Here is a 21,056-nt window from a genome sequence, read left to right as displayed (position 1 = left end):
ACATACTGGTATCTGTTATTTTATTTTATGGAATAAACAATGCGAAAGAACATTTTGGCTGTTGGAAATCAATCAATCAATCAATCAACTTTTTTCTTGTATAGCGCCAAATCGTTCAGCAGCGGGCACTCCAACAGCATTGTTACAATGCTGTCAAGCATGGCTGGGACCCCATCACGCCTTGGTCACATTAGCTATAAGAAACGGAGGCAAAGCAAACAGCTGCCAATCATTTTCAAGCCTCAATTACATTTCTTTGTCATAAGCGTTTGATGATAAAATAGGAACCATTGCCATTTTTATGCGTATACCTGCAGATATACTGGTATCATGAATCTTTTTGTTTTTTATGTGCCTAATAACTATTATCAGCCCCCCAAAAGCCCAGATTGGTTGGGCTCTACTGGTACTTTCAACCCAAACTTTTTTTTTCTCTTTGCTTGATTTGGACTTTTTTTTAAAGCAAAATACCGATTCAGTCTGTATGCGAGTGTTTCTCCTCTGGAAATGTCAGAATGAGGATTTAGGGTTTTCCTGATTCCAGTCCAAGAAATACTGGTTTATGCTTGGCAATATTTGTGTTTTGCCAAGGATCTATATCAGCTTTGGTCACCTTGTTCTATTACACTAAAAAAAAAAAAAAAAATTAAAGAAACGTAATTGTGCAGAGATACAAAATCGTGAAGATTTCAAAGAATATCACAGCCCCGCCCCTTTGCACCCCTATTGACACTAACAAGCAGCCATCATTCCCTCTGTGCTGTCAGATGCTGTGGGAGAACGGCATCAATGGCATCCTGGCTGACGAAATGGGACTGGGAAAGACCATTCAGTGCATCGCCCACATCGCCATGATGATAGAGAAGAAGGTGATGGGCCCCTTCCTGGTGGTGGCCCCACTCTCCACTCTGCCCAACTGGATCAGCGAGTTCAAGCGTTTCACACCAGACGTAAGAGGATGTTAACAACAAATGTGCAGTCAGAGCCCTCAACTGGAGCCACAAACCTGTATGAAAGATCAGTTTTTAAAAGTACCCAAAAATAACAAGAAAAATCCTCATGTGCTCTTGTTTACCAAGGGCCTTGATAGATTTTCTTTTTTTTTTTTTTTTTTATACCCCCATTTGTAACAAATAGTGGTAAAACAAAAACCTGTAACCAGAAGGTTGTGGCTTAAAGTAACCGTATGTTGAATTTGTTGTAGGTGTCTGTGCTGCTTTACCACGGGCCCCAACCAGAAAGGGCCAAACTACTGAAACAGATCCGCAGGCTTCACAGTCCCCTCAGCATGTGTCCTGTGGTCATCACCTCCTTTGAGATCGCCATGATTGATAGGAAAGTCCTACAGGTAGGTTCACTGGTCAAGCTTTCTGTGGTCAACCAGGTACGAGGTCATTTATATGGGCGAACTCACGGTATAATGCCATGTTGGTGCGACGGTAAAGGTGGAGAGGGGGATGCTGAATGTCAGTTTGAGCCCCGTGAAGGTCTGTAGGTCCCACCTCACCACAACACTGATGTATTTATTTGTGATGGAGAAACTGAAGCTTTTTGAACCACTGAATCAGTATAAAGCATTTATGCTGAAAAGGGACTGTTATGACCATAGTTGTAGAAAATGAAGGGGCTTGAGAGAGAGAGAGCGAGAGAGAGAGAGAGAGAGAGATCTGTGCCTCAGTCATCATTGACTGGTCTTAGGAGGTGTGTGGATCCTCTGTTTTTCTTCAAAGGTTAAGTCCAGACACAATGTCCACACAAAAGGGGGTGGGGTCAAATGTGGCCATCAGGCTGTAAACTGGCAGCTCTGATTCAGCTGCTGAATCAGAGCTGCTGTTAACAAGCCCTCACGTGGATCATCGGTTTTCTTCCTCTTATTAAAATGGCACTTTGCCTTCAACAACGCAGGTGTCTGGTGTGAAAGAGGAGTTATTGGGGAGTGTTTACGGCACAGCGAGAGAGTGTGTCGGTGGGGGGAGGTCTGTGCCCTGCTGGAACATCTGGACTGTACCAGCTCCTTGACACTCGATGACAGCTGTCTGCGTGGAATACTTCTGTATTTAAACCACTCCCATGTCAGTGATTCTTTGCAGTTTATCGTCTTTACATCTGAGTTCTGTTGGTGAGCGCTGCCTGTTCTTTCAGCGTTTCCAGTGGAAGTACCTGATTGTGGATGAGGGTCACAGGATAAAGAACCTGAACTGCCGGCTGGTGCGGGAGCTGAAGACGCTGCCCACTGACAACAAGCTGCTGCTGACGGGCACGCCCCTGCAGAACAACCTGGCTGAGCTCTGGTCTCTCCTCAACTTCCTCCTGCCAGAGGTCTTTGACGACCTGAAGAGGTACCAGACGCAACACATCGACAACTTTAAGTTCTTCCACTCCAGTTTATTGTCAGACTTACTGTGTGAAGAATGGTGCGTGTTTACGTGACGTGACGTCATTCCACTTTCTGACTTATGATGTAGGAACCCAGCACACACAGCTCAGTTAGCAAGCGTGACACGTCAGGGGGCGTGGCCAGTCCTCCAGACACGTATCATGCTTTAAAAAAAAAAAACACAAATAACACAGATACATGTTGGCCTGAGACAGCTGTGTTCTCAAATCCAGTAACCTCTTTCCAAAGTCATTTTATGAAACATTTCAATGGAATTTACAATACAGATCATGTAAAGAATTTATATATATATATATAAACTCCCAAACTATAATATGTAGCCCTAAAAACTATATATATTCTGAATCCTTATGACACGGGGAACAAACTGGTACCATTTTTTTAAAAAGTTGAACTGAAAATTACCCCCAAAATAGCCGGCTGTGGGTATGACCAGGCAGATTCAATTTCCAGCCCTGTATATGTGTTGGCCATCTCTGTTTATTTAATCCCTTCCTTCAGCTACTTTATGTTCTTAGCTGTTAAGCACCTGACTGTCCTGTACAACCCAGTTTACCTTCCTGTCTGAATACATTCATTTTATGTTTGTAAAATTACAATGTAAAAACAGTGAAATACACCACTACCTCAATTTTGATTCATTGATATTTACATTTACTGTTACCTACCTTTTGTGTGTAATTTTATTATAAATTTGATTGCAAAACAAAGTCTGCAGTATTTCCACCTCTTATAGTTCTGCTGGACAAACTTTAGCCCATTAAATGTTATATTTAGAAGACATCAGCATTACAAAAACAAATGTTGGGCAGTTGTTTTGATTAAAATGATTAGCATTTGGCTTATGTCTAAAACAGGTTAACCCGGGCAGTGCCAGGTACCCCAGCTAGTGTGTATATATATATATATATATATATATATATATATATATATATATATATATATATATATATATATATATATAATTTTTTTTCTTCATTTTCTCCCCATGAACACTAGACAAACAATAGACAGGCAGCCAGCTGCTAAACAAAATATAACAAATGTCAATCTTATTTATATAGCACATTTTCAACAACACCAGCTGCCCAAAGTGCTTCACATGTTAAAAAACAATATCAAAAACATTATAAAAAAAACAGGGCAATTAAAACCTAAATAAACACAAGACAAGTAAAAAAACAAAACAAACAAACAAAAAATCCAGAAAAAATAATCCCTCAGGGCTCTCCAGAAGTGTTCAGTCTGACTTCATCAGCCCCTGTGAGCAAGCAGACCCTTTTGGATTTGGTCGCTCTGGGCCTCTGTAGTGCTGTCAGACGTGGGTGTAGATGCCCTGCTCTTGTGTGTGGCTGTCAGAGCAGTCCACAGCTTCAGGTCTGTGGACTCTGGCATGAAGTGGATTGTGTGTGTGATTATAGTTTTATTGTCTGTGTAGCTTTGAGTCCTGGTTTGACATCAACACCCTCTGTGAGGCAGAGAGCGTGGTGGCCAGCGAGCGAGAGAACAACATCTTGAGCATGTTGCACCAGGTCGGTCCTGCACCAGAAGTCTATTACACTGACAGATAACGTACACAAGAGATTAGTTCTTATTTAGTGGCATGTTGAAGCTAAACCTAGATTTATCAACATTACGAAACTTAAAATATGTTCTTGAGGAGGTGGTTATGGGGGAAATAAAATTGCGTCTTTTGCTTTGCCTGTCTGGTTTCAGATTCTGACTCCGTTCCTGTTGAGAAGACTGAAGTCCGATGTGGCATTGGAGGTTCCTCCTAAGAAGGAGGTGATTGTTTATGCTCCTCTTACTGCCAAACAAGAGGCATTTTACACGGCCATAGTCAACAGGACCATCGCCAAGGTGCTGGGTCAGGACAAGGTAACAATCTTAAACATGGCGCTCGTCATCAGAGCGCCGTTACTGTTACATGTTAAAACTGCTGAACTGACTTCTGCAAAGGTAAAAATGTAGTCTATCCTGAAAGGGAAGCTCTTTAATGTGTTTGCAGGTCTGCAAAATGGACCAAAGCCAGACAGGTTTTTCATGAATAAATTAATTTATTAATTTTAATTCCATGTGGAAAGTTGATGTTGAAATGAAAACTTGTTTCCCCCCTAATTTTGTAATTTCTTGTTTTGGTGGAGGTGGAGGCTCCAGTGGTGCCAACAAATGGCAGGCCAAAGCGGCGCAGTCGACGTGTGGTAGACTACACTGAAAGAGATGGAGACACACCTTATGACCTGGAGAAGTACTTGGAGAAAGTCCAGAAAGAGCAAGAACAGAGGTTTGTGGGTTCTCTCAACACTGCTGTTAAATCTGATTCACTGGTGATGAAAGCTTTCCGGAAGGTAACGGAAATCTGGGTTTTTACTCATGGTGAACATTTCCAGGTTATTTTTGATAACATACGTCAGAATCCATCCATCCATCCGTCCTCACTTGGCAGAATACTAACCTATAAAATTGTTCGACTGTCACCTCCCTACCTAGCTGACCTAATTAAACCTTACGTACCGACCTGGGCTCTGCGTTCTCAGGGTGCAGGACTACTTTGTGTCCCTAAGGTGAATAAGAAGTCTGCGGGTCACAGAGCTTTCTCTTCTTGTGCCCCTGTTCTGTGGAATGATCTCCCTGCATCAATAAAACAGTCAGATTCTGTGGAGACTTTCAAGTCCAGACTTAAGATGCACTTATTTTCCCTTTCGTATGGTTAGCATACTGACATAGTATGTTACTGTGCTTTTTACTCTTTTAATTAATTTTATTCGTAATTGGAGCGTGCCGCGGCCTCAACTTTACCTAAATTCTGGGTCTTTTAGTGAAGCTTAGGGCTAGTGGCCGGCGATCACCTTAGTATTTCTTCTGCTTTTCTTGTTGTTTAATGCTGACAAATTATCCTGTATTTGTTGTCTTTCTGTTGTCTGATTCTGTTTTTTTTTCTCTCTGTTTGAGGTGCAGCTCCATCCAGAGATGGGAGTGGTGTCTGTTTCTGTAACTCTCCTGTCCTGTGCTATGACAACATTTCCTCTATATTTGTTTTGTAAATTGTCTGTATCATGGCCCAAGCAGAGGGTCACCCCTCTGAGTCTGTTCTGCTTGAGGTTTCTTCCTCAAAACATCAGAGGGAGTTTTTTTCTTATCACTGTCTCCTGTGTTCTTGCTCTGGGGTTGGTAAGGTTAGACCTTACTTGTGTGAAGCACCCTGAGGCAACTTTGTTGTGATTTGACACTATATAAATGAAAATAAATTGAAATCTATTCATTCAGTTCCACGCCAAAACAGTTGGTGGCAATAATGCTCTGTGTTGGTTTGCAAGCCGCCAGCAGTCTCCAAAGAAGGGTTATTTTGTTTTGGGCTTGGGAGTTTATTAAGTCATATTTTTGGGGACTGTACAGTGCTTCTACTAACTGTTTACTTTGTTGTGGACATTAAAAGTTATGAGTTGCTTTTTTTTTTTTCCCCAGTCATCAGTGGATCTAACTGGTGAAGCTAAAAATGCTAACACCGTTAGCATACAGACGAGACGTTAACTCTGTGAGACATAACCACAAGATTCATGAGTTTGAGCAATGAACAAAAATTTGTCTGAGGTGATTGAATAATATGAGATTTATTGTCATTACACGAGTGCAACAACAACGAAATTACGTTTACACTCCTTTTACCTCAGACAAGATACAACAATTAATCCACAATTATTACTTGTTTACTGTAATAATGGCACACATCAGAATTAAAGACAACACATACATTTGACATTGTTTATGTGCACTGAACTTTGAAACAGTCCGTTATCCAAATTGAGGCAAAGTGGGTGAAGGCTGCCCCTCCCGCGGCAGCCTTCACCCACAATTGAAAATGATCTGTAACATTCATGCTCTGCTGAAGTTTATCAGCTAAAGTTGGCCTTTAGCTGCAGGATGTTGAGTCAGTTTTTATATTGAGAAGCGTGATTTACTTTTTGTATTTGAAGTGCCATAAACAAATTAAAATGCATGAAATACCAAGGGGTATGAATACTTTTGCAAACCACCGTAGGTCCATTGGTGCCAGTGCTTATCCCTGAATCAGTAGCCTTTTTGCGTAACGATTCACTTATCGGTCGGAAACACGTCAGCTTGAGACAGCCTGCTAGGCAGCCTGATGGAGTCCACCACCGCTGAACAGGGCTGTGAAAACTCAGCGGATCCAAGGAATTCTGCGGCTTTCATCGGGGGGTGGGGGGGGGTTTCATGTTATACTGTAATTGGTAATTATCATTGAGTTTGTAAAATGCCTATCACAAAGCGTTGTGTTTTTTTTTTTTTTTACACGACATTGTGCAAGTTTTATAAATCCGCGGACACTGATCTGGATAACGGATACAAATCTGTGTCCCCGGAGCTGCAGAGTTTCGCAGAAAAAGTGCTTCACTCAAAGCGTGGCTGTTAGGACAGTTGTCATAAAGCGGGACTGGTTGGTTGCTACAGTGACGCTATGTGGCCGCTGCAAGACACTTCTTTAATCTAAACATAGCATGTGTACATCACATACTTTTAGAGCCATTAAGTTTTTAAAGGAAGAATTTTGTGGCATGTCTGTGTCACGGAGCGACGTCGGACAAAGAGAAGATGGTGAGAAACACAGTTTGAAAAAGTTTAATAAGGACAAGAATTTGTGGAATTAGCGCTTACAGTTTGTCAGTTCGTCTTCATGAAGACTTCTGTGAGATAAAAGAAACAGGAAAGGCAAACTGCATCTTGTGCCCTCAAACACTGTAATAATTTATTTTGTCTTTGGTAAATAGACGTGCTGTTTAGGGATGGGTATCGGGAACCGGTTCTTTTCGAGAATCATTAAATGATTTGATCCATCATCATCAGTAATCTTTTTGCTTAACAAGTCCCTTATCGGTCCTTCAGAGCGACCGTTCACACAGCTCCAAATGCTGCGCCGCTCTCTGCCGAGTCAAGTTAGAAAGATAGAGTCCAGTCTGAGTTAATAACTTCAAAGCGAAACTTTTACTATCAGGTGTGTTAATGATATTTTATTCCATGATTTTCAATATATTCTTCAAGCTTTAGCTGTGGTTTTTGAAATGCTTTAACAGTCTTTTCAGTCTTCATTCATTTCATGTAGTTTAATTGTTCTGAGTTAATGCATAATTTGGTTTACACTTAAAAAGGAAATTCATTTCAGGTCCTACTTCCATGTCATATCCTGTTATTTCAGCATGATCATTGACAGGTCAAATGAAAGGTTGAATCTAGGATCATTTAAATATGCACTTCTTTTGAGATTTTTTTTTTCTTCCAGGAGCTGCTGAAAATGTATCATTAGATGCTAAATTAATTTGGTTTCTGGGGTCCCACAGGCTCTAAACCTCGACTCCCCCCCCAGTTCCCCTGCAGATTTTCCTTGGATTTCACAATTTTCATCTCGCAGCCCTGGCTGAGGGTGCAGCCGTATCACAAAACGTGGTGCTGTTGATCAAATGCTGGTTCTTGATGTCCACCAGCAGTCCATACTCGCACAGAAAGTCTGCACCCAGGAGGGGGATGGTGACCTTAGCCGTGATGAAGTCCCAGCTAAAACTCTGTCCTCCAAAATGCTAGTTAACATGTCAAGTGTCATATGTGCGTATGGGGCTGCTGTTGGCAGACCCATCTGCCAGGATGTTGAGTCTGGAAATGGGCAGGATCCTCCTCTGCGCGCTGGTGTCGCACAAGAACTGCTGCCCGGAGACTGTATCCTGGATGGACAGTAGCCTGTCGGTGCGGCCGTTGCTTATGGCTACTTCTGAGCGCCAACCCCAATGTTTCCCTTGTGCATGAAAGTGCAGGGTGAGTGGCAGTGCCTGGCTTTAGCTCCGAATGTAGCGTGGTAGAAGAAGAGGCTGGGTTTGAGGATGCTGATAGGGTGAGATAGGTGTCGTCACCATGAGTGCTGCTTCGTCCAGGGGCGGTGCCGCTGTGTGGACTGTGCAGGTTGGGGTGGCCGCAGGCGTGTGGGCAGGGGTGAGTGCAACCACAGTCGTGTCATGGTGTTGGTCAGCCAGGAAAATCTTGTCCGTCTCCTCTGCCAGCACGTCGCAGTTGGGGCAGGTGATGTTGGCTAAAGCTGCCTGCACTTGGGGAGGGAGTTGCCACAGAAAGAGGTGTGTGAAGAGGAAATTGGGCCTGTGTTCCCCCAGGAGCTGTAACATTCTTTGCATCAACTAGGAGGGTTTGCTGTCTGCAATGATCTCTGTAGTGCAGGGGTGCCCAAGTTCGGTGCTCGAGATCCACAGTGGGGTAAAAAAGTATTTAGTCAGTCCCTAATTGTGCAAGTTCTCCTACTTAGAAAGATGAGAGAGGTCTGTAATTTTCATCTTAGGTACACATCAACCATGAGAGACAAAATGAGGAAAAAAAATCCAGGAAATCACATTGTAGGATTTTTAAAGAATTTATTTGTAAATTATGGTGGAAAATAAGTATTTGGTCAATAACAAAAGTTCAATTCAGTACTTTGCAACATAACCTTTGTTGGCAATGACAGAGGTCAAATATTTCCTGTAAGTCTTCACCAGGTTTGCACACACTGGAGCTGGTATTTTGGCCCATTCCTCCATGCAGATCTCCTCTAGAGCAGTGATGTTTTGGGGCTGTCGCTGGGCAACACGGACTTTCAACTCCTTCAACAAATTTTCTATGGGGTTGAGGTTTGGAGACTGGCTTGGCCACTCCAGGACCTTGAAATGCTTTTTACGGAGCCACTCCTATGTTGCCCGATCGGTGTGTTTGGGATCATTGTCATGCTGGAAGATCCAGCCACGTTGCATCTTCAATGCTCTCACTGATGGAAGGTGGTTTTGGCTTAATGTCTCATGATACATGGCCACATTCATTCTACCCTTAACACGGATCAGTCGTCCTGTTCCCTTTGCAGAAAAACAGCCCCAAAGCATGATGTTTCCACCCCCATGCTTCACAGTAGATATGGTTTTCTTGGGATGCAACTCAGCATTCTTCTTCCTCCAAACACGACGAGTTGAGTTTTTACCAAAAAGTTTTATTTTGGTTTCATCTGTCCACATGATATTCTCCCAATCCTCTTCTGGATCATCCATATGCTCGCTGGCAAACTTCAGATGGGCTTGGATACGTACTTAAGCAGGGGGACATGCCTGGCACTGCAGGATTTGAGTCCCTCTCTGCGTAGTGTGTAGCCTTTGTTGCTTTGGTCCCAGCTCTCTGCAGGCCATTCATCAGGTCCCTCTGTGTAGTTCTGGGATTTTTGTTCACCGTTCTCGTGATCATTGTGACCCCACGGGATGACATTTGGCGTGGAGCCCCAGATCGAGGGAGATTATCAATGGTCTTGTATGTCTTCCATTTTCTTACAATTGCTCCCGCAGTTGATTTATTCACACCAACCTGCATGACTATCGTAGATTCACTCTTGTTCTTGTTGTTCTTCCTGGTGTCCTTAAACAGCACTTTGGTCTTGGCCATGGTTGAGTTTGGAGTCTGACTGTTTGAGGCTGTGGACAGGTGTCTTTTATACAGATGAGTTCAAACAGGTGCCATTAATACAGATAATAGGTGGACAGAACAGCTTCTTAAAGAAGATACAGGTCTTTGAGAGCCAGAAATCTTGTTTGTTAATGACCAAATACTTATTTTCCACCATAATTTACAAATAAATTCTTTAAAAATCCTACAATGTGATTTCCTGGATTTTTTTCTCTCATTTTGTCTCTCATAGTTGAAGTGTACCTATGATGAAAATTACAGACCTCTCTCATCTTTCTAAGTAGGAGAACTTGCACAATCAGGGACTGACTAAATACTTTTTTACCCCACTATATCTTCCTGACACTCTTAGTTGTCTCCCTGTTCCAGCACACCTGAATCCAATGAAAAGCTCATTAAAAGCCTGCTAATGAGTCTTTCATTGGATTCATGTGCGTTGGAACAGGGAGGGTTAGGGTTAGGGTGTCAAGAAGGTACCTCTCAAGGACTGAACTTGGGCACCCCTGCTGTAGTGCAAACTGAGCCACTGTTTGGGCAAACCAGGCCGCTGCAGATGACTACCAAAAGTCAGAAGGAGCCCTCAAATGGAGCTTTATCACATTTGCCATCATGTTCACATCGGAGTGTCCTTCAAGAGGTTTAAAAGATAGGCATTGGGGTCACCAGTGTGGAAATTGCATGAAGCAAAAGAGAGTGACAATTTCACATTCTAACGACACAAATGCGTGTCACTTTATTTCACTGAAAAACAAACTGACTTTATAAGGAGGCTTGGCCCAGCTCCTGACACCACAGCTGATTACAGACACAGCAGGTGCACACCTTTGTCTTTGCCTGCCACAGTGCAGTGAGTGGTCAGAGTCTGACTACACGTTATTGAGACAACTATGAGAACCATCAATCATAGATTGCCTGGCAGGGGTCCTGCTGGGAAATGCAGCACGTCTTGGCTTGGCTTATTAACAGGCCGGGAACACAGTGCAACTGCATGTGGTGATCTGACTTGGTGAATTATGTCTGAACAGTGCACTGCGTGTCCGCATGCGCTACTATAAACACATCAAATCAAATCTATTTTATTTATATAGCGCCAAATCACAACAAACAGTTGTCCCAAGGCGCTTTATATTGTAAGGCAAAGCCATACAATAATTACAGAAAAACCCCAACAGTCAAAACAACCCCCTGTGAGCAACCACTTGGCGACAGTGGGAAGGAAAAACTCCCTTTAGCAAAAAGGAAAGTTTTAAGCCTAATCTTAAAAGTAGAGAGGGTGTCTGTCTCCCTGATCTGAATTGGGAGCTGGTTCCACAGGAGAGGAGCCTGAAAGCTGAAGGCTCTGCCTCCCATTCTACTCTTACAAACCCTAGGAACTACAAGTAAGCCTGCAGTCTGAGAGCGAAGCGCTCTATTGGGGTGATATGGTACTATGAGGTCCCTAAGATAAGATGGGACCTGATTATTCAAAACCTTATAAGTAAGAAGAAGAATTTTAAATTCTATTCTGGAATTAACAGGAAGCCAATATGGGTGAAATATGCTTTCTCCTTCTAGTCCCCGTCAGTACTCTAGCTGCAGCATTTTGAATTAACTGAAGGCTTTTCAGGGAACTTTTAGGACAACCTGATAATAATGAACTACAATAGTCCAGCCTAGAGGAAATAAATGCATGAATTAGTTTTTCAGCATCACTCTGAGACAAGACCTTTCTAATTTTAGAGATATTGAGTAAATGCAAAAAAGCAGTCCTACATATTTGATTAATATGCGCTCTGAATGACATATCCTGATCAAAAATGACTCCAAGACTTCTCACAGTATTACTAGAGGTCAGGGTAATACCATCCAGAGTAAGGATCTGATTAGACACCATGTTTCTAAGATTTGTGGGGCCAAGTACAATAACTTCAGTTTTATCTGAGTTTAAAAGCAGGAAATTAGAGGTCATCCATGTCTTTATGTCTGTAAGACAATCCTGCAGTTTAGCTAATTGGTGTGTGTCCTCTGGCTTCATGGATAGATAAAGCTGGGTATCATCTGCGTAACAATGAAAATTTAAACAATACCGTCTAATAATACTGCCTAAGGGAAGCATGTATAAAGTGAATAAAATTGGTCCTAGCACAGAACCTTGTGGAACTCCATAATTAACTTTAGTCTGTGAAGAAGATTCCCCATTTACATGAACAAATTGTAATCTATTAGACAAATTCAAACCACCGCAGCGCAGTGCCTTTAATACCTATGGCATGCTCTAATCTCTGTAATAAAATTTTATGGTCAACAGTATCAAAAGCAGCACTGAGGTCTAACAGAACAAGCACAGAGATGAGTCCACTGTCCGAGGCCATAAGAAGATCATTTGTAACCTTCACTAATGCTGTTTCTGTACTATGATGAATTCTAAAACCTGACTGAAACTCTTCAAATAGACCATTCCTCTGCAGCTGATCAGTTAGCTGTTTTACAACTACCCTTTCAAGAATTTTTGAGAGAAAAGGAAGGTTGGAGATTGGCCTATATAGCTGGGTCAAGTGATGGCATATTCATCACTGAATATGACTTTCATCCAGTCATCCACAGTCCACGATTGTTTTTCTTTAGCCATGGCTGCAAAATCTCCGTCTGTATATGGATGTCCGTCAATTTTTATTTTCTGGTTCCGTTTATTCCGTCATTTATAATCGCTAACTGAAAAAAATATTTTATTGCTTCATTTCGACACAAAACGGAAGAGAAGGACAGAATTTGCTTTAAAATGTATTCCATACGGAGACCACCATTACAGGAAGCGGTCGTGTGTGCGCAGTGGTGTTCTGGGCAGCGACTCTGTCACCGCGCTCATTGTTTTCTGAAGGTAAACATGTGAGCAAAACCTCCGTTTATAGATTTCCGTCCATTTTTTTTTTCCATGTTCCGTTTATATCGTCGTATAAAACTGCTAACTTAAAAAATATATCAAACCGGGTGTCCCTATGAGAAAATCAAACACCCCTCTCTTCTTCTACGGCATTTAATGGCAGCCGGCTTCCTTATTGTTGGACTGCTGCCACCTACTGTATCAGGCCGTTAAAGCAACCCTAAATCCTTTCATTGAGTCCCGTGTCTTTCACGTATTTACAAAGGCAACACTTCCTCATCTCACTGGACTTTACTGCTAAAATACTTACTACAGAAACTCCTTTCAGGCCTTACAATTGATTTCCTTCCGTTTTTACACTTTATAGCTTTATTTTGACATGAAATGCACTCCTCTCCAAACGTGTGTCCCGGTGATGAAATCTAACTTACCCCTCTCTTCTTCTACGGCACTTAATGGCATCGCACTGCTGCCACCTGCTGCATCGGTCCATTATAGCAGTACTAAATCCTCTCGATGAGTCCAGTGTCTTTCAAGTACTTAAAAAGTCAACACTTCCCCCTCTCGACCTTCTGGCTAAATTGCTTTCTACATAAACTTCTTTTAGTACTTACAACTGATTTATTAAGTTTTTACTCTTTAATCGATTAAAAAATGACAAGATATATTTTGTAAAATAAAATATTTTGAAGTAAAATAAAATGCGAATACTGTAAAAGTGTTTACTGGTTATGATTTTTATCATTGTGGTGACAGTATTTCACAAGACTGTTTAAAATTCAGTTGGTCTGGTGGTTCAATCAACTTTTTTTTTTATTTCGAACTTAGTTGTCAATTCCAGTATCATGGCAGTTCACAATATAAGCAAATCAAATGAACAAAGCTTCTTTGTACTCTCTGTACCTCTACACTCATATGAAAAATAAACAAGATTAAAAAAGAAGCAAATCAAAAAATGACAAAGTTTGAAAGGGAGTGGGAAGAAGTAAAAATCCCACCCCAGTGCACATATCTTCAGTGGTTGCTTAATTGACAGTAAATACAACTGCAGTTAATTTCCAATACCTAAATATATTTACAATTTCCCCCAAACAGTGATCTCCAAATTAAATAAAACATTAAAAAAGAAAACTCAGCAGTGCCACACAGATAACATGAATGCAGAATGCCACCATAGACTTCCATTTTTTTTATCTAATAACAGCCATGGACTTGCTGCCAGTAGAACTGCAGGTTGAGGTGCTGAAGTATGTAGGTATCGTGGACCTACTCAGTGTGGAGAAGGCCTACGGCCACATGCCATCCATCCGCACACCAAGTCTTTGGAGAGAGGTGAAGATGTACAGGGTTGATGACCAGTACTTGCCAGAAGTGTGGGAGTTTATGACCAAGGAAGTGGGATGCCACTTGAAGGAACTTCATTTTCCCTACATGGCAGAAGAAGAGATAAGCTTCAACAATGGGGAAAAAGACTTTTCATTGGCAATACTTATCATGTCTTTTAGTGTCTTTAAGTGTATTATTTATTTTACCAGGTAATAGCGTAAAGGTTCGAATAATTTATTCATTTTGTAAGACACTTAGGATTTGATTAATTGTGTAGAATGAAAGCAGAAATTATAGTCAGTTAAATTATTGCAGACAGTCATTCCATTTGTGAATGGTAACTTATTACGGACACATACTGGCATACAAAATAGTAAATAAATTGTGATGAAATTAATACACTTTAGTCATTTTTTGCAGTATGATAAGAGTCAAAAAGCACTGTTTTAGGCAAAGGAAAACTGTCCAAATTGCACTCAGAATGCACCAAATTGCACCATTTTTTTTTTCTCCAAAATTTCCAGGGGGGCATGCCCCCAGACCCTTCGCCGCTCAGTCCGTCCACTCACGGAAAATGTTCAGTCAAAAAATTTTCAGTTGCTTGCAGCCATGCTTAGCCCATTATAATCTTGTTTTTTTCTGTTTAGGTGTTAATGATGGCTTTCATTTGGCTTTTCTGTATGTGAATCCCATTTCCTTTAGGCGGTTTCTTACAGTTCGGTCACAGACGTTGACTCCAGTTTCCTCCCATTTGTTCCTCATTTGTTTTGTTGTACATTTTTTGATTTTTGAGACATATTGTTTTAGGTTTTCTGTCTTGACGCTTTGATGTCTTCCTTGGTCTACCAGTATGTTTGCCTTTAACAACCTTCCCATGTTTTTTGTATTTGGTCCAGAGTTTAGACACAGCTGACAGTGAACAACCAACTTCTTTTGCAACATTGCATGATGATTTACCCTCTTTTAAGAGTTTGATAATCCTCTCCTTTGTTTCAATTGACATCTCTCGTGTTGGAGCCATGATTCATGTCAGTCCACTTGGTGCAACAGCTCTCCAAGGTGTGATCACTCCTTTTTAGATGCAGACTAACGAGCAGATCTGATTTGATGCAGGTGTTAGTTTTTGGGATGAAAATTTACAGGGTGATTCCATAATTTATTCTTCAGAATTGAGTGATTCCATATTTTTTTCCCTCTGCTTGGTCTAAAAAAGTAACCGTTACTGACTGCCACAATTTTTTTTTTCTTGATTTCTTATAGTGTTACTTAAAGCCAGAAAGTTGCCATTTGAAATGACTTTAGTTTTGTCATGTCTGTGATCTTATTTTTTTCTACAAAATTAAACAACTGAATGAACATCCTCCGAGGCCGGTAATTCCATCATTTTTGCCAGGGGTTGTATGTGGATGTTAAAATCGCCCACTATAATTATCTTGTCTGAGCTAAGCACTAAGTCAGACAAAAGGTCTGAAAGTTCACAGAGAAACTCACAGTAACGACCAGGAGGACGATAGATAATAACAAATAAAACTGGTTTTTGGGACTTCCAACTTGGATGGACAAGACTTAAAAGTAGACCTCTCTACTTTTAAGGTTAGGCTTAAAACTTTCCTTTTTGCTAAAGCTTATAGTTAGGGCTGGATCAGGTGACCCTGAACCATCCCTTAGTTATGCTGCTATAGACGTAGACTGCTGGGGGGTTCCCATGATGCACTGTTTCTTTCTCTTTTTGCTCTGTATGCACACTCTGCATTTAATCATTAGTGATCGATCTCTGCTCCCCTCCACAGCATGTCTTTTTCCTGGTTCTCTCCCTCAGCCCCAACAGAAGACTGCCCCTCCCTGAGCCTGGTTCTGCTGGAGGTTTCTTCCTGTTAAAAGGGAGTTTTTCCTTCCCACTGTAGCCAAGTGCTTGCTCACAGGGGGTCGTTTTGACCGTTGGGGTTTTACATAATTATTGTATGGCCTTGCCTTACAATATAAAGCGCCTTGGGGCAACTGTTTGTTGTGATTTGGCGCTATATAAAAAAATTGATTGATTGAAGACTAAGAGTCAAGCTTTCAAATGAATTAAAGCTCTGTCTGGGTTTTTGATTAATTAATAAGCTGGAATGGAAGATTGCTGCTAATCCTCCGCCTCTGCCCGTGCTACGAGCGTTCTGGCAGTTAGTGTGACTCGGGGGTGTTGACTCATTTAAACTAACATATTCATCCTGCTGTAACCAGGTTTCTGTAAGGCAGAATAAATCAATATGTTGATCAATTATTATATCATTTACTAACAAGGACTTAGAAGAGAGAGACCTAATGTTTAATAGACCACATTTAACTGTTTTAGTCTGTGGTGCAGTTGAAGGTGCTATATTATTTTTTCTTTTTGAATTTTTATGCTTAAATAGATTTTTACTGGTTATTGGTGGTCTGGGAGCAGGCGCCGTCTCTACGGGGATGGGGTATTGGGGGGATGGCAGGGGGAGAGAAGCTGCCGAGAGGTGTGTAAGACTACAACTCTGCTTCCTGGTCCCAACCCTGGATAGTCACAGTTTGGAGGATTTAAGAAAATTGGCCAGATTTCTAGAAATGAGAGCTGCTCCATCCAAAGTGGGATGGATGCCATCTCTCCTAACAAGACCAGGTTTTCCCCAGAAGCTTTGCCAATTATCTATACTCAACAAAAATATAAACGCAACACTTTTGGTTTTGCTCCCATTTTGTATGAGATGAACTCAAAGATCTAAAACTTTTTCCACATATACAATATCACCATTTCCCTCAAATATTGTTCACAAACCAGTCGAAATCTGTGATAGTGAGCACTTCTCCTTTGCTGAGATAATCCATCCCACCTCACAGGTGTGCCATATCAAGATGCTGATTAGACACCATGATTAGTGCACAGGTGTGCCTTAGACTGCCCACAATAAAAGGCCACTCTGAAAGGTGCAGTTTTATCACACAGCACAATGCCACAGATGTCGCAAGATTTGAGGGAGCGTGCAATTGGCATGCTGACAGCAGGAATGTCAACCAGAGCTGTTGCTCGTGTATTGAATGTTCATTTCTCTACCATAAGCCGTCTCCAAAGGCGTTTCAGAGAATCTGGCAGTACATCCAACCAGCCTCACAACTGCAGACCACGTGTAACCACACCAGCCCAGGACCTCCACATCCAGCATGTTCACCTCCAAGATCGTCTGAGACCAGCCACTCAGACAGCTGCTGAAACAATCGGTTTGCATAACCAAAGAATTTCTGCACAAACTGTCAGAAACCATCTCAGGGAAGCTCATCTGCATGCTCGTCGTCCTCATCGGGGTCTCGACCTGACTCCAGTTCGTCATCGTAACCAATTTGAGTGGGCAAATGCTCACATTCGCTGCCGTTTGGCACGTTGGAGAGGTGTTCTCTTCACGGATGATGCGAAGGAGATGTGTTGCACTGCATGAGGCAAATGGTGGTCACACCAGATACTGACTGGTATCCCCCCCCAATAAAACAAAACTGCACCTTTCAGAGTGGCCTTTTATTGTGGGCAGTCTAAGGCACACCTGTGCACTAATCATGGTGTCTAATCAGCATCTTGATATGGCACACCTGTGAGGTGGGATGGATTATCTCAGCAAAGGAGAAGTGCTCACTATCACAAATTTCGACTGGTTTGTGAACAATATTTGAGGGAAATGGTGATATTGTGTATGTGGAAAAAGTTTTAGATCTTTGAGTTCATCTCATACAAAATGGGAGCAAAACCAAAAGTGTTGCATTTATATTTTTGTTGAGTATATGATCTCTCTCTCTCTGCACCCCCCCCGAGATACATGTTATACTGGAGAGTACAAGTCACAAGACCTCCTAAACTAGGAAACAACAACAAAAACCCTGTGACTTGCACTCCGGACATATTGTTCTATATCCCTTGCGTTTTTCATCTAGAAAATAAATAATAATTTTAAAATGTAAAAGGTCATCACACAATATAATTTGTATCTTGGATGTAGAATGCTTATGCTCCTGGGCAGACCCCTCCTTGTGATTTTGGGTCTTTGTTCCTGCGGCTTTAAACCCTTGGGTAAGATTTCTCTTGCCCCATCATCTTGGATACAGAAAGCTTGGTTTCAACCCCCCCCAACCTTCATCACTCTTTCTGTGTTGTGAAAATCTTGTAACAGATTTCCTGCATCTTTTTTTCCTCAGCTGCTCTCCAGTGATGGAGGTCCAGAGTCCACTGGACGCTCAGATCAACCTGAAGCTACAGAACATTCTCATGCTGCTGAAGAGGTGCTGTAACCACCCCTACCTTATTGAATACCCCCTCGAATCCCGCAACACAGGAATTCAAGGTAATGGCTAACAGCTGCTGCTATACACTCAACAAAAATATAAATGCAACACTTTGGTTTTGCTCCATTTTGTATGAGATGAACTCAAGATCTAAAACTTTTTCCACATACACAATATCACCATTTCCCTCAAATATGTTCACAAACAGTCTAAATCTGTGATAGTGGAGCACTTCTCCTTTGCTGAGATAATCCATCCCACCTCACAGGTGTGCCATATCAAGATGCTGATTAGACACCATGATTAGTGCACAGGTGTGCCTTAGACTGCCCACAATAAAAGGCCACTCTGAAAGGTGCAGTTTTATCACACAGCACAATGCCACAGATGTCGCAAGATTTGAGGGAGCGTGCAGTGGCATGCTGACAGCAGGAATGTCAACCAGAGCTGTTGCTCGTGTATTGAATGTTCATTTCTCTACCATAAGCCGTCTCCAAAGGCGTTCAGAGAATTTGGCAGTACATCCAACCAGCCTCACAACCGCAGACTACGTGTAACCACACCAGCCCAGGACCTCCACATCCAGCATGTTCACCTCCAAGATCGTCTGAGACCAGCCACTCGGACAGCGCCTGAAACAATCGGTTTGCATAACCAAAGAATTTCTGCACAAACTGTCAGAAACTGTCTCAGGGAAGCTCATCTGCATGCTCGTCGTCCTCATCGGGGTCTCGACCTGACTCCAGTTCGTCGTCGTAACCGACTTGAGTGGGCAAATGCTCACATTCGCTGGCGTTTGGCACGTTGGAGAGGTGTTCTCTTCACGGATGAATCCCGGTTCACACTGTTCAGGGCAGATGGCAGACAGCGTGTGTGGCGTCGTGTGGGTGAGCAGTTTTCTGATGTCAATGTTGTGGATCGAGTGGGCGGTGGGGTTATGGTATGGGCAGGCGTCTGTTATGGACGAAGAACACAGGTGCATTTTATTGATGGCATTTTGAATGCACAGAGATACCGTGATGAGATCCTGAGGCCCATTGTTGTGCCATACATCCAAGAACATCACCTCATGTTGCAGCAGGATAATGCACGGCCCCATGTTGCAAGGATCTGTACACAATTCTTGGAAGCTGAAAATGTCTCAGTTCTTGCATGGCCGGCATACTCACCGGACATGTCACCCATTGAGCATGTTTGGGATGCTCTGGACCGGCGTATACGACAGCATGTACCAGTTCCTGCCAATATCCAGCAACTTCGCACAGCCATTGAAGAGGAGTGGACCAACATTCCACAGGCCACAATTGACAACCTGATCAACTCTATGCGAAGGAGGTGTGTTGCACTGCAGGTGGCAAATGATGGTTACACCAGATACTGACTGGCACGCGCACACACACACAGACATTCTCAATGTTAAAAAAGTACTTTCATTGAAAGCTCCATTAAAAAGAACACAAAGCAGAAGATGAAAAAAAAAAAATTAACATTCCACTCACCCAGTGTAAAGATTTCCAAATTAGTCCACAACAAAAACAAGCTTGCGCGCACACATCACACCCACGCAATCGCAGTTGCGATCGCCAGCCATGGAACGGTCCACTCGTCATCACTCGAATCCAAAACCAGAGATCATTTTCCAGTTCCACTTGGCCAGAGAATAATGTCCAGGTCCACTCACTCTCAGGTTCTGATCATTGGCACATCATGTCCAGTCACAGCTCTGCCTTCAACTCAACTTCTTTCAGGATCGTGGCACTGAGAGAGTCTATTATCTCCTGAAAAATAGCATCTTCTGAGTTTTCCAATAAGAGACAGACATCTGCATGTCCAGGCACGTCCACAGCAGTTAAACCAGCCTCACAAACAGCAGCTTCATGACACTTAGGTTCCAAAGTCCGACAGACTCTAAAAAAAGTTAAGAGTTTCGGGGTGAAGTGTGTCACCTCCTCTGTAAATCCACTGGTTTCAAAAGAAAAGCTCCAAAGCTTCGTTATCAGACAGAAACCTCATTTGTTCCGCCTTTCTATCTGGGATGTTTCTGTTTTGCTCTTAACTACGTCACACGCAGAGGAATTGTCAAGTGAGACATTTTCCGGAAATGCACCTGTTGCCTCGATTCGAGAGAGGAAATAAAAGACATCAGAAACCACTAATTGTGTACACATGTGTGCAGAGAGACTTACAATCATGAGTACTTGATATTGTGTTGCTAATTTGGATGGTAAAAACACATGCAACATGTCCTTAAATAATTATTGCATTTTATTGCATGAAATATGTTCATTTCTCTTTAGAAGAGACCTTTATTATGCACTCTTTACCTGTATTAATTGCACCTGTTTGAACTTATTGTATAAAAGACACCTGTTCACACACTCAATCAATCACACTCCAACCTGTCCACCATAGCCAAGACTAGAGTGCACCGATCACTATTGGCCGATCACGCCTTGATCGGTTTGATCGTGATCGCAAAAGCGCCGATCAAAGGACCGATCACAACAGTGCAGGCAGTAGCGCAGGGAGCACTTGGCCTGTCAATGACATGCTTTCCTCTGTAGACGTAAACTCATTTTGACTTCTGATATGAGCTGGCCGGACAAGGAGAGCAGTCGCCATCATCTAATGTAGTCCATGTCCGTCCAGCTCATATCAGAAGTCAAAAATGAGTCAAATGGCTCTGAGAGATCG

At 42.2% G+C, this 21,056-nt stretch overlaps 1 protein-coding gene across 1 annotated transcript in view; it reads left to right on the top strand.

The window, feature by feature from the left end:
- hells (helicase, lymphoid specific) overlaps positions 1 to 21,056 on the top strand; it is a 100,713-nt gene that overhangs the window by 40,021 nt on the left and 39,636 nt on the right. Inside the window, 8 exon segments of the mRNA XM_034165463.1 lie at positions 768 to 950; positions 1,205 to 1,348; positions 2,143 to 2,339; positions 3,837 to 3,930; positions 4,115 to 4,276; positions 4,543 to 4,682; positions 18,276 to 18,399; positions 18,401 to 18,421. Coding sequence (XP_034021354.1) covers positions 768 to 950; positions 1,205 to 1,348; positions 2,143 to 2,339; positions 3,837 to 3,930; positions 4,115 to 4,276; positions 4,543 to 4,682; positions 18,276 to 18,399; positions 18,401 to 18,421 — 1,065 coding nt within the window.

Source organism: Thalassophryne amazonica, unplaced genomic scaffold (assembly GCF_902500255.1).
Source record: "Thalassophryne amazonica unplaced genomic scaffold, fThaAma1.1, whole genome shotgun sequence".
In the NCBI taxonomy this organism is placed as follows: Eukaryota; Metazoa; Chordata; class Actinopteri; order Batrachoidiformes; family Batrachoididae; genus Thalassophryne; species Thalassophryne amazonica.
This window is presented reverse-complemented; position numbering and strand designations above follow the sequence as displayed.